Source organism: Mastigoproctus giganteus, chromosome 9, assembly GCF_048544385.1.
Source record: "Mastigoproctus giganteus isolate SK-2022 chromosome 9, ASM4854438v1, whole genome shotgun sequence".
Lineage (NCBI taxonomy): Eukaryota > Metazoa > Arthropoda > Arachnida > Uropygi > Thelyphonidae > Mastigoproctus > Mastigoproctus giganteus.
Genome location: NC_143583.1, coordinates 84,951,619 through 84,969,229, shown reverse-complemented (window position 1 = coordinate 84,969,229; position 17,611 = coordinate 84,951,619). Strand labels below are relative to the sequence as shown.

Sequence of the window (17,611 nt, the reverse complement as noted above, 5' to 3'; positions counted from 1 at the left end):
TGTGAAGGTGGAAATGAAGGATGTTGATGTGGACGTCATTGAGGAATTAATTCAGTCTTATGGTAAGGGTAATGATGAACTGGCAAAGCAGTACATACAGAGTGAAAATAAAGATCCCGATGATCCTTATGCAGAGGAGGAAATGCCAATGAGAAACCTCCACACTGGCCAAAAAAAAGAAAGTAAAAGAAAGAAAGATGAGAAAATACAAAACAAATTATGCACTCCCCTCTCATGTAGCTAACTACGTCCCTAATTCTGGAATTCTTTATGACAGTGAATATTCTGCCTTCATTCATTTTATTAACCCATCTCAGAGCCTTATATACCTTGATCAGGTCCCCTCTAAGGTGCCTGGTTGCTAGGCTCTGCAGCCCATATAATCAAAGCCTTTCCTTGTATGGTCTCCCTTTTTTGAAGTGAAACTTCTTTAGGAATGCTCCAGGCAGTTTTCACATGGGAGTAACTTGTGTCCATGGATTGACAAATATTGCCACGAAAATGCAACACAAAATGATTCATTGTACCACTCTGCACCAAGCACAAGTGCCTTGCCGCTGTATGTAGCATTGATGCAATCGGTACCCCCTACATTGCAGCCATGGTATGACTTGAACGCGTGTCGCTTATACATTTTAATAAATCGCTATGTCTCAGCTTCTAGCAGTCAGATTTTAAAAATTTAAGAACCAACATATTTCTTTTGTCATTCTCTACCATATTTCTTAAATTTCAATGGAAAATAATTTATAATTCAACATGCCAAAGACTAATAGTGAGTGTTGTATGGCATATTAGAGCATGTATACATGCAATGTGACCACTGAAACCACCTCCATTGAGTAGAAGGTAGAGATCTGTATAAACTTTGTATAAACTTGTAAAATATTAAACCACTGTAACATTGAAATAATAAACATTTCAAATGATTCTAAAGAAGTTTCACTTAACTTCCGCTATGCATGCTTGACGCGCACATTTTTTTTTTTTTTTTTTACAGAAGAATGCTCCATACTTGGACACAGTATTCTAAACATGGAATACTGTGTTGAAAATTGCCTTATATGGTGGGATCATGACCTCCCTATCTATAGGATATTGTTCGATAAATTATCAATAGAACACTACGTGCTTTCCTGGCTGCCTGTTTACACTGCTCAGAAACTTCATAGCTGTCCATATTGTAACTCCCAGATCCCTTCCTTTCTCTACTGTTTTAATTCAACTCCACGAAGTGTACAAGTTATTTTGGGATTGCTATTCCCCAAGTGTAAGATCTTTCATTTTTCTGCATTAAAATATAGCTGTCACTTCTGACCATTCTTTGAAGCCTGTTGAAGTCAACCTGAAGGAGTACTGCTTGGCACTGATCATTAATAACTCTCCTAATCTTTACATTGTCTGTAAATTTTGACATAATGCATTTTATCCCTTCGTCAATTTTGTTTATGAAAATCAGAAACAACAGTGGTCCAAGAACCTATCCATTAATCATAACCCTCTGCCTTCTGCCCAGCAGCCACTCTGCGGTCCATCTTAGATTTTTTCCATTAATCCCAACATGTTTCTATTTATACAGTAACCTCTCGTGAGGGACTGAGTCAAATGCTGCCTTGCTAAAATCCAAATAAACTATGTCAGAATTGTTCCCTACATTCAGTAACTGTGTCAGAATAACTTAACAGGTTATTCAAACATGATTTTCCCTTAACAAAAAATGGCTTTCTGGATGGCACCATACTGTGCCCCCTTTAGAATGCAATTTCGGTCTAAATGTCCCTGGATTGCCCTCTTAATCATTGCCTCTATTCTGTAAATTTGTAACATATCCAGATACACAATACCTCTGACAGTAGCTTCCTTCTCCAAAGAAGAAAGGTCCATACACTTTGCAACATGCAACAATTCATTGTGCAAAAGACAGTTGTCTTCAGACTGTTACACTGGTATTCCAAAATTCTATGACTTTTCTGTTTTCCATATTCTCACATTGTGCTTGTTTACTGGCATGAAAAGTGCAATTACTGTTAAAATTGATTCATTGCAGCATATTGTCACAGTCTTCCATAAGCTTAAAGATTTCAGAACAAAATTCCATCCTTTTGGTTTTGTTATTGATCGACAGCTTCTGTACAACTTGCAAATTGTATGGTGGCAACATAACTGGTTATCCACTGTTGACATGTTAAGCTCATGACTGGCACATGTGGATTCCCCTGGTCTTTGCATAAAATTTACTTGATCCATCTGCAGCACTCTCAGTGACTTTTGTTGAACCAAATTACACACTGCACCTTTTAGGCAGTTGGTAAATTCAGCTGCAATTACAGTTTGGCAATTATACTGCCATCTACTGCAGCATGCACATTTTCTGGTTTGTGAAGAAAAACCTTAAGATATCTCTATCATTTAATTGTTTAAATAAGCATGCTCCACCAACTTGTGTGAACTGTTTGGCTGAAAATCATTCTGCATTTTGCCATCTTTGTCCATCATTTCAGAAGGCTGTATGATCGAGCATTAGTAGAGGCATATGATGCAAGAACGCAAGCTTATGCAGCATCAGCCAAAAAAAAAAAAAAAAAATCCCCTCCCATTTCACCCCTCCATTCATTCCAAATGCCTGTACAGCTCAACCTTAAATTTATTTAGGCTATCAACTTCCACAACAAAAAGATGGAAGTCCATTCCACCAATCAACCACTCGCTAGCTAAAGGCAAACATCTGCACATCCATTCTACAACTGTCTTTCCTCAATTTGAATCTATGCCCCCTCAGTTTCTTATTGAGCAAGAGGAAGAATCTCATCAGCATTAAGCTTGCTCAACCCATTCAAGGCCTTATACACCTCAATCAGATCACCTCGCAGGTGCCTACTCTCCAGGAACTGCAGTTTCTCCAGAACTAAAGCCTTTCTTGGTAAGAGCACCCCTTTGTTCCCCTCACCATTGTTGTTGCCCTTCTTTGTACTCGTTCTAGCAACTCTACGTTCTGCCTAAAATAAGGCAGGACGTAGAGACCTCCAGACCCGTACACAGTACTCTAGGTCTGGACTGACCATTGCCTTTTACAATGGGATAATTGCCTCCCTGTCCCTGCTAGCAAAATTCCTATATATCATTGACAAGACTCCATGACCTGCACTGGTCAGCAAACTTCATATTTGACTGCACAATTATCCTCAGGTCTTTTTCACTTTCCACAGTTGGCACATTTTTCTTGGGTTATTGCTACCCATATGCAGTACTTTGCATTTGTCAATGTTAAACTTCAATTGCCACTTCTCAGCCCCATTCGCCCAACTTATCTAGATACAGTTGGAGTAGCATTCCGTCTTTACTGTCGTTAACAACCCTGCCAACCTTTGTATCATTTGCAAACTTGGACATTAATACTGATATACCTTCATCAATATCATTGATGAATACACAAAACAGTGATGGGCTCAGCACTGAATCCTGGGAAACTCCACTGATAACATTTGTCCACTAAGAGCAGTGTCCATTGATTACCACTATGTCGTTTCCCACTCAGCCATCCCTTTATCTATTGTAGCAGCTTACCCTTAATGCCATACCTCTCCAATTTGTACAACAGTCTTCCATGTGCAACAGTATCAAAAGCTTTCCTGAAATCCAAGTATATGATATCAAAATTATTTTTGGCATTCAGTTCCCTTTTGACAACATCATAGTATCCAATCAAATTGGTCAGACAAGACCTCCCTTTAATAAACCCATGCTGTGTCTTAACTATTACTTCAGTCTTGTCTAGATGATCCTGCAATGCTTCTTTAACCAGTGATTTCATTATTTTCCCCAGAACACAAGTTAAACTAACAGGTCTATAGTTACTTTTGTCATCTTTTGAACCCCCTTTGTGAATTGGTGATACATTTGCACACCTCCAGTCCATGGGAATCTCCCCCGAGTCCAAGGGAGCTCTCATAATTATGGCTAAGGGTTTGCTTACTTCCTTTGCTGCCTCCTTTAATATAACTGGATAGATCCCATCCACTCCAGGTGCCTTCCTTATGTTTAACTTCAACAATTTCTCCTCCACTTTGCTCTCAGTTATTACAAAATCACTTGGCTCCCTGTTAGAGTTTGATAAACTTTTGACATTCCCCTCATTGAATAACTCTTCGTGTATGAATGTAGATGCAGAATACTCGTTCAGTTTATCAGCTACCTGAGCATGATCATCAATAGTCAACCCATCTCTGATAAGTGATCCAATCTGATTCATCCCTTTCCTTCTAAAGTTTACATATTTGAAAAACAGTAAAGAACTCTTTACTGTTTTTCTTTGCATCCTTTGCCAAAGATTTATTGTAATCTGCCTTCACCTGCCTAACCTCCTTTGTGACTTGATTACAGACAAGCTTATATCTGCCATAGGCTTCTGTGTCGCCTGATAATTTATATGCATCCCATACATTTTTCTTCTCTGCCACAAGCCTAATTAATTCATCTGACATCCATTTAGGCCTAAACCTTGAATAGTATTTCTTTGTTGGAATGAAAAGCCTAGTACCCTCCAAAATTAAGTCCCTGAAGACTTCCCATTTAGAATTCAAAGTTGGTAACATCATCAGTTAATCCAACTGTACAGAATTTAAAAACTGTCTGAGAACCTGTAGTCACCTTTACGAAACCAAATGCCCTTTACATTAGCCTTGATGGTACTTACATTAGCATTAGCATTAGCATTAGTAGAGGCATTTGATGCAAGAAAGCAAGCTTATGCAGCATCAGCCAAAAAAAAAAAAAAAAAAAAAAAAAAAGTAACATAAATAAATAAAAATAACCACTCACTTCACCCCTCTGTTCGTTCGAAATACCTGTCCAGCTGAGCCTTAAACTTATTTAGGCTATCAACTTCCACGACAAGGGATGGAAGTCTGTTCCACCCACCAACCACCCGCTGGCTAAAGGCAAATTTCCGCACATCTATCCTACATCTGTCTTTCCTCAATTTGAATTTATGCCCTCTCAGGTGATTTTTCTGAGCTAGAGGAAGAATCCCATCAGCATTGAGCATGCTCAAACCATTCAAGGCTTTGTACACCTCTATCAGATCACCCCGCTGGTGCCTAGTTTCCAGACACTGTAATTTGCAAAACTTAAGCCTTTCTTCGTAAGAGAACCCCTTTGTCCCATTCACCAATCTAGTTGCCCTTCTCTGTACTCGTTCCAGCAGCTCTACATCCTTCCTGAAATGAGGCCTCCAGGCCTGTATACAGTACTCTAGGTGTGGCCTGACCATTGCCTTATACAAGGGAATAATCACCTCCTTATCCCTGCTAGAAAAATTCCTATATATCATTGACAATACACCATGAGCTACTCTTGCAGCTCGTCTGCACTGCTCAGAGAACTTCATATCTGCCTGCACCACCACCCCCAGGTCCCTTTCATTCTCTACCACTGTCAGTGTAGTACCACAGAGTTGATACGTTGCTCTGGGGTTGCTGTTTCCCATATGTAGTACTTTACATTTGTCAATGTTAAACTTCATTTGCCACCTCGAAGCCCATCTGCTCAACCTTTCCAAATCCTGTTGCAGCAGCATAGTGTCAGTAGTGTCCTTGACAACCCTGCCAACCTTCGTATCGTCTGCAAACTTGGACATTAAGCCTGATATACCATCATCAATATCATTTATAAATACAGAAAACAATAAAGGCCCCAATACTGAACCCTGAGGGACTCCACTAATAACATTAGTCCACGATGAGCAGTGTCCATTGATTACCACTCTCTGTCTTCTGCCCCTCAACCACCCCTTTATCCATAGCAGCAACTTGCCTCCAATGCCACACTGCTCCAATTTGTGCAGCAGTCTTCCATGTGCAACAGTATCAAAAGCCTTTCTAAGATCCAAGTATATAATATCAAAGTTATTCCCTGCATCCAGTTCTTTTGTGACTGCATCATAGTATCCAATCAAATTGGTCAGGCAAGACTTCCCCTTAACAAAACCATGCTGTGTCCTAGCTATAACTGAAGTCTTGTCTAGATGATCCTGCAGTGCTTCTTTCACCAGTGCCTCCATTAATTTTCCGGGAACAGAAGTTAAACTCACAGGTCTATAATTACTTGTGTCAGCCTTTGATCCCCCTTTGTGAATTGGGGTCACATTTGCACATCTCCAGTCAATGGGTACCTCCCCTGAGTCCAAGGAAGCTCTCATAATTATGGCTAAGGGTTTGCTTACCTCCTTTGCTGCCTCCTTTAATATAACTGGATAGATCCCATCCACCCCAGGTGCCTTTCTTGTGTTTATCTTCAACAATTTCTCCTCCACTTTGCTCTCAGTTATTACAAGATTCTCTAGCTTACTGCTAGAGTTGAATACACCTCTGGCATTCCCCTCGCTGAATAACTCCTCATGTGTGAATGTCGATGCAAAATATTCATTTAGTTTGTTAGCTACCCGAGCAGGGTCATCAACAGTTGACCCATCGATCTCAAGTGGACCAATCTGATTCATCCCCTTCCTTCTAGAGTTTACATAAGTAAAGAACTCTTTGCTGTTTTTCTTCGCATCCCTTGCCAAGGATCTCTCGTAATCTGCCTTCGCCTGCCTAACCTCCTTTGTAACTTGGTTACAGATCAACTTGTATCTATCATAGGCGTCCGTGTCACGTGTTAATTTGTATGTATCCCATGCATTTTTCTTCTCTGCCATATGCCTCATTAGTTCATCTGACAACCATTTAGGCCTAAACCTTGAACAATATTTCTTAGTTGGTATGTAAAGCCTAGTAGCTTCCACGATAAGTTCTTTGAATGCTTCCCATTTTGAATTTGCTGTTGGCAATATCATCAGTTGATCCCACTGTATAGAATTTAAATACTGTCTCAGTCCATTGTAGTCGCCTTTACGAAAGCAATACCCCTTCCCTTTACCCCTAATGGTAGTTACTTCTTTGAGTAACTCCCACTTCAGCACACTGTGATCACTGCCACCAAGTGGTTCATCTTTAAGTAATTCCCATATCAGTACATTGTGATCACTCTCACCTAGTGGTTCCTTTATCTCCAAATTCTTAATGCATGAATAATCACTGCTGATAATAAGATCTAGAGTATTACTCCCTCTGGTTGCCTCTCGAACATGTTGCTGCTGTAGAAAACAGTCATAGAAAAAATCCACAAAAGCCTTGCTAGTGTGCGAGTGACCAATCCACAAGTTCCAGTCAATATCTGGAAAGTTAAAATCCCCCATTATAAGACATTCTGATTTACTGGCCCACTCAGTTTCTCTGCTCAATTGCTCATTATACTCATCAGATTCATTAGGCCTATAACATACACACTCAGTGCTTACGTCACACCAAACAGACTTCAACGTTGCATTTTTACCAACATCAATTGGATGCACTTCCTTAGATTTTGTGTGTTTCTTAACAGCATAACCCCTCCTCCCTTCCTGTCCTGTCTATCCTTTCTGTACATATTGTACTCCTCAAATTCCAATTCACACTGCTTATATCTGTGTGACACCACGTCTCTGATATCCCAACAATATCTGCCTTTGTTGTCTTGACTAGCATGTTACTTATCATTTTTACTGTTTTAAATTTTACAACCAAAAAAAAAAAAAAAAGTCAGTGAACAGAAATATCAGAAATACAGAAAAAGGTGTACATTTATTTTGCTAACTGGAAAATATTCTTCCAATTTTCACGTATCATTTAAAGCAAGGGTTCACTGCACTGTATTTTGTTGGAGAACCCTGGGTTAGGTTCTGTACTATCGAACTTGTGGTTGTTTGAGACCATAAAAAATTGACTTCGAAGCGTGCAGTTTGGGACTTTTAAAGAGAGTACAAGGTACACTAAATCTAGATGCTGCAGAAGAGATTGTGCTTAGCAGCAAAGAAGAGGAAGAAAATTAAATGAACGAACTTTATCTGACATATAAGTATCACAGTTTGTAAGGGTAAGACATTTGTTCAGTTATTACTATTTAAGTTACTACTATTATAAAAATAAAGGTAAAATATTAAGTCATTACTACTTATAAAAATTAGGTTTCTGATAGTTATAAAAAAATGGCGTATTTTTGTTAGCCTTTGGAACGTAATCCCCCTTTTTGTACTGGTTTTTAGTCCCATATAACATGGTTCGCATTTCACGAGATTTTGTAGGAACCAAACTACTATGTTATATGAGGGTTACCTGTATACCCATATGTCATAAAAGAGTTGACATATTTATAAAATCTACATGAGATGTGTGTGTATATATATATATATATATATATATATACACATTATAATTACTATATTTCTATAGCTGTGGTCTAAGTTTTTATATATATGTATATCTACACACACACACACACACACACACACTGAGATAATTTTTCATTAGGAATGCTTACATAGTACTGGGATACATTACAGCATAGACTCCAAGAGGTACTGGTGGATGTTCGCAGGTTTAGTAACCCATGCCAACCCACACTATATGTTGGGCATTGCTGGAATGCTTGGCAAAATATTTGAATACCATTGAGGCTTTGTGATACAGAGTGCTATCTTGGTAATTGATATGGGAAGATGGTCACGATTAGGGTTGCCAAGTCAACAGACCTTGAATAAAGGACACTTGCACACTACCGTATATTTCCCTGCTTACCATGATAAAAATATCTAGAAAGTTCTATACTTGTAAAATCACACTACTATATTAAAATGAAACATTTTAAAATTTCTTTATTTTGTGAATTAAAGACAGGAAAAAATTACAGATATGATCAATGAAGTCTTTATTTATGAAACTATACTTCTTTTGAACAGAGAGTACCTAAACCATTTACGATTTGCAGATGACATTGTGGTCATAAGCCACGATCCCAAAGAATTAGAGGAAAATCTTAATCAGTTATGCACAGTTAGTAAGGATTTTGGACTAAAGATGAATATGGCTAAAACAAAAGTAATGATGAACAAGTATGCCACAGAAAGGGAAATAATGATTGAAGGAGCAGTAATTGAAAAGGTGGAGTCATATACTTATCTGGGACAAGTTATTAGCTGTAATAATGATAAATGGCTGGAAGTCAAGAGAAGAATAAATTTTGGATGGATAGCATTCAGGAAATATAGTCACATACTGAAGAGCAATATCCCAGTTTGTCTGAAACGTAAAATAATGAATCAATGTATACTTCCCACCATGACTTATGGAAGTGAAACTTGGGCACTCACCAAAAGAATGGAAGAGAAGCTAAGAACTACACAGCGAAGAATGGAACGGATTATATTGGGAATCAGACTGTTAGATAAGAAGAGAAACGCATGGATTAGGCAGCAAACTCAAGTAAAGGACATTCTTATCAAAACTAAAGAACTAAAATGGTCTTGGGCAGGACACATAGCTCGAAGACATGATGACAGATGGATTAAGAAAATAACAGAATGGTACCCAAGAGGCGCTAGAAGAAAACCTGGAAGACAAAGGCGGAGATGGATAGATGAAATTCATGAGTTTTTGAGTAGTAAATGGATGGCCAGTGCTCAAAACAGAAGGAACTGGAAAGTTGCTGGAGAGGCCTTCATCCTGCAGTGGATTGAAAATGGCTGATGATGATGATGACTTCTTTTGACTTTGACCAGCCTTCAACAAAGATGCAACAATTTTTATGTTGCGAGCAAAATCAGCACAGTTGTCTTTCAAATTAAAATAAATCAAAAGTTCACTTTTTATTTAGTGGTTTAAGCATAAAAAAGTGAAAATACATCTTGCCATACAGAAGAAGAGGTACAGAGATACATATTCATTAAATACATATTTTATATCTGTGTGGTAAATATTTAGGCCATAAAATAACAGTTTAACGGTTAGTGCACTCGAAGAATACAGAAGATTATGCAGCAGTTAATGCTATATGAAAGGAGTGTAAATTTGAAATACAGGAACAAATATTTTAAAACGTAAGAAATGTATTTGTTGGGGTTTAAGACTGGGCGAATCAGCATGAAAATATGTTTATGTTAAGGAAACGTTGCATGCTTTATGGTTTGGGAGAAAATATATTTTAAAATATATTCGACATAATTTATTGGAAATATTGGACATTAATTAGATATCAAAGAAGGAAGAAGAGGGATGATAGCATCACCTTATGAATAAATTCATTGACTGAAGATATAATAATTACTTGTGTGAATCTAATGAATAATATATGTCTGTTTATATACATAGGCAACCTCTGGAAACCAGGTGTAAACCAGTTGTAATCAGCCTTCCGTACTAAATGGGCTCTGCTGTAGTCACCTTTCCTCTTCAAGAGCATCTCATGGGATGCATGAGGACTCTTCCTATGATTAAAGCTGGCCCCTTTTAAAATCGGCCATGTGGTAGGCAATGGCATACTACCACATTACCTGATGCCATAGAGACCATAACAAAACCAACTCCAAAAACTGCTGTTAAAGGAAGACCTGCAACTAGGTGAAAGGATGGGGATCAGTGAACTTTTTGGCATAACATTTGGCGATGCCACTCGTATAGCACATAATTGATGCAGTTGGAGGAATTTGTTAGTGGCCACAACAGCTCCTCAGGGAACTGTGACTGGAAGGAAGAGAAGTACTAAATATGTTAACACCTTACGGGACAGTGCTTTCCTTGTTCCCTTCTAGCAAAGATAACAGTGATAAGCTGCAACGAGTAGTGTGGCAGGAATGTCAAGCTGCCAACTGCTCTAATTTATGCATTAACAAGAAATTACATCTGAATGTTGAATTTAACTTAGCCCAGTTAACTAATTAATTTTGAAAACATATACATCTAAAAATTTTAATAATGAATAAAATTTTGGAGTTTAGTTACTGAATTAAAGGAAATTTGGCATTGTTTCCTAGTTTATTAAAGGACAAGGACATATGAGCTGAAATAAAGGACACTTTGCAACCTCTAGTCACTATTAATGGATGCGCATAATTGGAAATTGACCTATACAAATCTCAGTGGGGCACTGATCAGTAGGTACCATGGGGGGATTCCATCCAGACTTAGCAGAATAGTATTAGTATGCTGTGCATGAAGTCACAGTTGGAGGTGTTTCTTGTGTAAAACTATCTAAGTATATATGCCAGAAAAATTTTAAAACAACGATTTGTAAATGTGTGTCATAAGAGTTGACATATTTATAAAATCTACATGATACATGTATAAACTTTTTGTATTCAATCGTAGATGTCGGACAGAGGTGGTGGTATTCCTCATTCACAGATAGAGCACCTTTTTCACTATATGTATTCTACAGCACCTGCACCATTAAATTGTTCCCACTCAGTTTCAGCTCCATTGGTAAGTATCTAGGAAGTTGTCTGTGATATTAGTTTTTAATTAATGATTTATTAAGAAATACAGTAGGACCTCAAACTCATTATTCAAAAATATGGCACCTTTTGAATGTTTCTCAGAGAGTAGGTAGTCATACTAGGGTAGACTAGTGCATCAGAATGAGTCTATTTTATAATAATGTTCCTAATTAAGTTGGGAAAGTTATTTGGGGAGGGTGAAAGCAAACACTGTTTCGAAAAATTTATCTAATACATATAACTAAGTTGTGTGATGTTTGAAAAGTAGATCATTTTTTGTAAATGGCATTAATTTCTTATATTTCTGTAAGGTGCTTCCCCTCCCCCCTGCAATGAAAGAAGGCTCAGAATAATTTTTCAAAAGCCAGTACTACATAATTGAACAAAAAAAAAAAAAAAATTATAATGACATAATTAACTATGGTGTTATGTGACCAATAAGTGTTAATTACATCATGATTAATTATGCATTAATTGTTACTCCTAATTTGGAGAAGAGGTTCCAATATTACTCATACCAGCACAGCTGGTGCCAATTACCATATGTTCAGTTGATTAAATATTTTGTTTTGCCCATATTTGCATTGAATTGCACACATACAGCATCTGTATGTATGCACCCACCTGCCTTTTATTGGACTATACAAACAGGTTGACTATGCAAACTTATAGTCTGATATAAGGAACACCCCATTTTATGGAATGAGCAAGTGTACTTAATAAAGTGGCCACTTAATGTATATATTACATATATTAAACTTAACATACTGTATAATGGAATATGTAAAAATGGCAGTGATTGGGAAATTATAAACAATACTCAGCAGAATAGCATTAGTGTAGATAAAATAAAATGAACAGCAAACTATGAAATGTAAAATTAGAAAAAATATATACAGAGGAGGTCCAGTACCATCAGAATTATCATAATGCCAAAAAAAAAAAAAAAAATTAATTTGAAATAAAGAAACTGTCTTTTTTAAAATATGTGAATATCAAAAAGTCCACCAATAAATACAGTGATTTGTATTTTGTGGAAAACTAAGAAAATATTGGAATGAATAAAGAAAAAGAAACAAAGGTTCCAGTTTTATAATGTCTGCTTATTACCTTTATTGTATTTTTTCCATAATTTTGTTAGCTTTCTTCAGAGTATGAAATATTACTTTTAATAAAATTTCATGTTTTGAAAAATGCCAGTCTCTCTAATGGCTATCTAAATGAATTATTTTTAGGCATTTAATAATTTTGGCAATATTGGATCTTTTTCATATATTTTTTTCTATATTTATATGTTCCCCAATTCACTCTGCTATTCAGTTTTAATTTTATCTCTACTAATACTACAGTAGACTTTCAGAATAACAGCACCTTCAAGGATTCAGGGTGCCATTATTTAGATTTTTCCATTATCTAGAAAGTTTTTTTTATTTTTAATATATTTAATGCAGAAATAATGAGGCTAATTAAGAAATAGAGAGATTAAAATGCAATTTTATTAACGGCACATAAAAAACATAAACATGATGATTCAATGTTATATTCTGCCATTAATACACTCCTACTTATGCCTCATTCTATTTTCTCTATTATATTACATTTAGTCTGTGCGGGTAGGACAGTGGTATTGTCACAGTCCTCCCCACACCTGGTAGAAAAGGCCCTGGTTCAAAGCCTGTCGATGACAAGGAACTTTTATGGGCTTTTTTACACTCTATGGCTCAGTTAATTGGTCTCAGACATAGATAGCAAGTTTCTTCTCCCAGAAACTGGAGTTTTTTGTTCAGCAAAACAGGCAAATTGACCAGAGAACACATTCTCTGGCAGATTACCCATAACAATACACATGAGTATATGAACCCATATACCCATGTGTGTTTTATGCATGAACCCATATACCCATAACAATATACATGGGTATATAAATTAACTTTCCAGGTAACCCTAATTTAATAGTTTGGATTATATCAAGTTTGTCACTAAGCTTTAATGTTGTTCTTCTTTTCTTCTCTTGTACGAGGTTTATTAACTTTAGCAGACATAGTGAGGGATTTTTAATTTAAAATAAATGTAAAACAGCAGTATAATCCATGATATCAGTACAAAATTCACTTTCAAAATGCTTGTCTACTTGTTTATCATGGTTGGTGCATGATAAATTTGGTTGGCCCAAAATCAAAACAAATCAAACTTTCAAAATGGTGAATGTAAACAAATACAGTAAGCACGTGACTTGCCATTTTCTTTCTTCTTTTTTTGGCACTGCAAGACATCTGTGCTGTATGTAAACATCCAATCTCAATGTGCCATTAGCTCAAATGTTTCGTTATTTATGGTGCCGTTATTTCGATAGTCTACTGTATTCCTTGCCCTTGTTAAAATGTGTGTTTAAAAAAATAATAATAAATAATGATAAAAACACTTTACCGCATTATTTATTTTTTTTTTTTATCATACCATATAAACATGTTCTTTATTTCTCAACACTCATTATTTCGAAGTAGACATATAAGCAATTATCTCTAAGGATTACTTGGAGCAATGGTGATAACAAAGATAAGAACAGATTCTGAAGCATTAACTGCAACATTATTTGAAAATTTTTATGGAATTCAAATTTCTCTTATTGTTTTTTTTTTTTTTTTTTAGGCTGGATATGGTTATGGTTTACCATTATCACGATTATATGCCCGATACTTCCATGGTGATTTAGTACTGACATCTGCAGAAAGCTTTGGCACTAGTGCTTTTGTCTATTTGAAAGTAAGTTTGTTTTTATAGAGCTCTTTTGAGTAATGTTTGTATCTATTAAATATAATAAAAAAGGCACATTAATTAATAGTTTATACTAATAATTTCACATATTTTCATGCACTGAGATGTGCAAGCATACTGAATGCATTGCCGACCGGGCTAGCCGAGTGGGTAAAGTACCTGCCTGGCAACCCAAAGGTCGCGGGTTCGATTCCCGCCTCGGGCTTGGATCAAAGTAATGCAAAAACCTTGGGAGGTGCAATATGGCCACAGAAGCCGATGCGCCAACAACTACCAAATCAAAAAAAACTGAATGCATTAAAATGCTTGAAAAATTTAACATGAACATACTAATTTCAAGATTTTCATGATGTTTAAGGTTTGCTTCATCTTCAAGAAAGGACCTTTATGCAGTATTGGTGAGGACAATAAAAGTAAACTAATATCATAGACTGAGTTTAACAAGAATATGATATAGTGACAAATGCTGCTTCTCCAACCATAATTCTAGACAGGAAGTTTCAGCATATGGTAACCCACTGAATGCAGTTTCAGATTGCTGCTCATTTAGATATGTATTGATACTTTACCAGTGTGATTGAGATGGGAAAAATTTATTTAGTCATTGTTTGAAAATGACCTTTGTGTAGTGTTGTAATTGAAGCAGGCCTCTTTAGAATAAAAATATTTGAACAGTATAGAACTTGGAACTGCTCTTCATTCTTCTTGGAACAGTGACCAATATAAGTCTACAACAGCCAAAATGAAGAAGAAACCAAACTTTCATAAGCTGAATTAACTGGGGGATGGGGAAGGGAGTACTAAAATAAAACAGTCTCTCTACAAATCCATTAAGTTTATGAAAAGTTTGTTACTTTTCTTTTAATTTTATTTATAAAAATTTTAAATTTCTTGCATTTTTATGATTGTGCTTGCCCCCCCCCCCCCCCCCCTCTCCAAGAATGTGTTGTAAGCAAATGGAGATAACAGTTTGAGAACTGCTGATTTGCAACATTAGGACAGAGCATGTGGGTTTTGAACTAGCTGTGATTAACTGTTGCATATTATTTATAGCAAATTTCCAAACTCCCTTCACAAAGTATAAACTGAAATTTATTTATATATAGGTATGTTCAAAAGAATGACAATTTAAATTGAATGTTTAATAAAATAAATTTTATAAATCAGTGTGTTGGCATTTCTAAATAATACACTGATAATATAACACAGAAATCGGTAAATGAACTATGAATATCTTACTGAATTACATTATAAATTGGCTGTTTCCTTGACTTTACCACAGGCAGTGACCAAATTTTGTAGGTCTCCAGCAGCCATAATTTCTAAGAATAGGATGGGTTGGTTCTGCACACTGTTTATAAGATCAATGGGAAACAAATATATAGCCTTTACAAGGCTGTCTATGCTGAACTTTTTTTTTTCTGTGTGTTTTTTTTTGTACATGCTTCACACAAAATAAATGCAAAGAAGACTGGTGAATAGATTGGACAGAAAAATATTAGTCTACAACATAAATCATGAAAATTTTAAATTTCACATGTTTTATGATTGTGTGCACCTCTCCCTTCCCAAAATATGTTGTGCCCAATGGAAATAAGAGTTTTAGAACATTGATTCTGAAAACTGAAAATTTCTTCATAACCATTTTATTTTATATTAAATTTTCAAAATTAATTTCATATTAACTGAATTTCTGGTGTGGAACAGTTTAGCTAGTAATGTGATATCTTCATATTTACAATATTTCTGGGTGTTTTTTTTTTTTTTTTGTATAAAAGTATTTGAGTTATTAATGATTCTGTTTTAAAATTATTTAATAGGCTCTACATAGTGAAGCTAATGAACTTCTGCCAGTATTCAATAAAACTTCTAGCAAACATTATAAAGGTACAATAAACACTCATGACTGGAGTACTACAGCTGTTCATCACTTCCAGAATTCATATGAACCTACAACCAAGCATATTAACAATGCAAATGTTGCTGTAAAAGGAAGTTCTAGTCCTTCATGATCACATCTAATTGACTAGTAATCTGCATGATATTGGTACTCACAGCTGTTGGAAGGTTTGGTTAAAAAGAAATCAGTTTCTACAAAAGAAATATTAGAGTATGCAAAAAAGCAGGACTTCAATTTCTGAAGAGCAAAACAATGGAAGAATGAGAAATGTAGTATTTAGAACTGTTCATCATTTTAAAAAAAAGAAAACTTATCTTCTGGTGTTAACTAAAAATATTTGGATCATCAAGAAATTTATATCATAGTAGGACTCTTTTGGAGTACTGCTTTTGTTGATTTTGGAAATATTTGTATATCTATGAGGTTTTTAATTAAAAAGGCAGTTTATATGAAATATTTGATAAACCTAAACATTATCTAGAATTTTATGTGAGTACGCCTTACAGAAATTTATTTGACGGTGATAATTGTTTTATTTTTCTTTGCTATTTGCATAGCATTAATAATTGATAAATTTTATTCTGCTTACTTTAAATTTACTGGAGTGTTATGTTATATCAAATGGATTTTTACTGAAAATCTTTTCAATGTTTTGAATTGGGGAATGCCATATAATTATCTTTGATTTTTTGTTGCCATAATGATTTGCAAATTAGTGAGCTCTTTTGGAAAAGTTGCTTTGTTAATGGATAAAATGCTAACTGGCTTATGCTTGATGCAATGATGACTTGAGTCATACTGTTTCAACACTCAAAATTAGTTTTGGTGGAAAAACACTATAAACTTCTGCCTGAGCAGTAATGGCTAAAATATTCTGTTGTTCATCAATAGGAATTGTGCACTTAGATTTAGTCACTTAAGTTTGTTCATTACCAACCTAAATGTTGTAAAACTGAATGAACAGAAAGCAATCTATAGTTCTATTCATCTTATTGATGTATTATTCCCAAGTCGTGGAGCCCAATGAAGAATGTACAGTTATCTTTTTTAAATATATAAAGTAAACCATGGTGTATGGCAAAAATATCTTAATATATTTCATGTAAATATTGCCGTGATTTGAGGGTTAAAAACACAAATCAGCCTTGATGTATGTATATATCAAAGATTATTTGGTAGTTTGTAATTTTGTGGGATTGTTAATTGTTTTATTTCTGTTTAAAATTTATTTATATAAAAATAAGCTTTACATATTAGTGATTCTATTTTACATATGTAAAACTTATTTTTGCATTTTTAAAATAAGTGTAAAACTTTTGTATAAAAATAAATGAAATATGATTTTTTTTTTTTTTTTTTTTTTTTTTACATTTAGATGCATGAATAATGCATATGCTTTGACATAAATCTTTAGTTTAATTTTATATCTAATACACGTGAATTTTAACCTGATTTTTATACTGGTGTGTCCAATGTATAATGCTCATACTTTGAGAATTTATAGTATTCTAGCTGTTTATAGTGGGCACCCTTCTTCCTCATTTACCAAATGTTTTGATTATATTTGGATGCTTACAAAGCATTGGCATTTA

The 17,611-nt window shown here is 35.3% G+C and overlaps 1 protein-coding gene across 1 annotated transcript in view; it reads left to right on the top strand.

The window, feature by feature from the left end:
- LOC150080513 (pyruvate dehydrogenase (acetyl-transferring) kinase, mitochondrial-like) overlaps positions 1–16,321 on the top strand; it is a 111,950-nt gene extending 95,629 nt beyond the window's left edge. The window contains exons 9-11 of the mRNA XM_090381932.1: positions 11,217–11,330; positions 13,994–14,107; positions 15,940–16,321. Of these exons, the coding sequence (XP_090238058.1) occupies positions 11,217–11,330; positions 13,994–14,107; positions 15,940–16,131 (420 nt within the window). The 3' untranslated portion in view covers positions 16,132–16,321. The remainder of the gene's footprint in view (positions 1–11,216; positions 11,331–13,993; positions 14,108–15,939) is intronic.
- Positions 16,322–17,611: the final 1,290 nt, after the last annotated feature.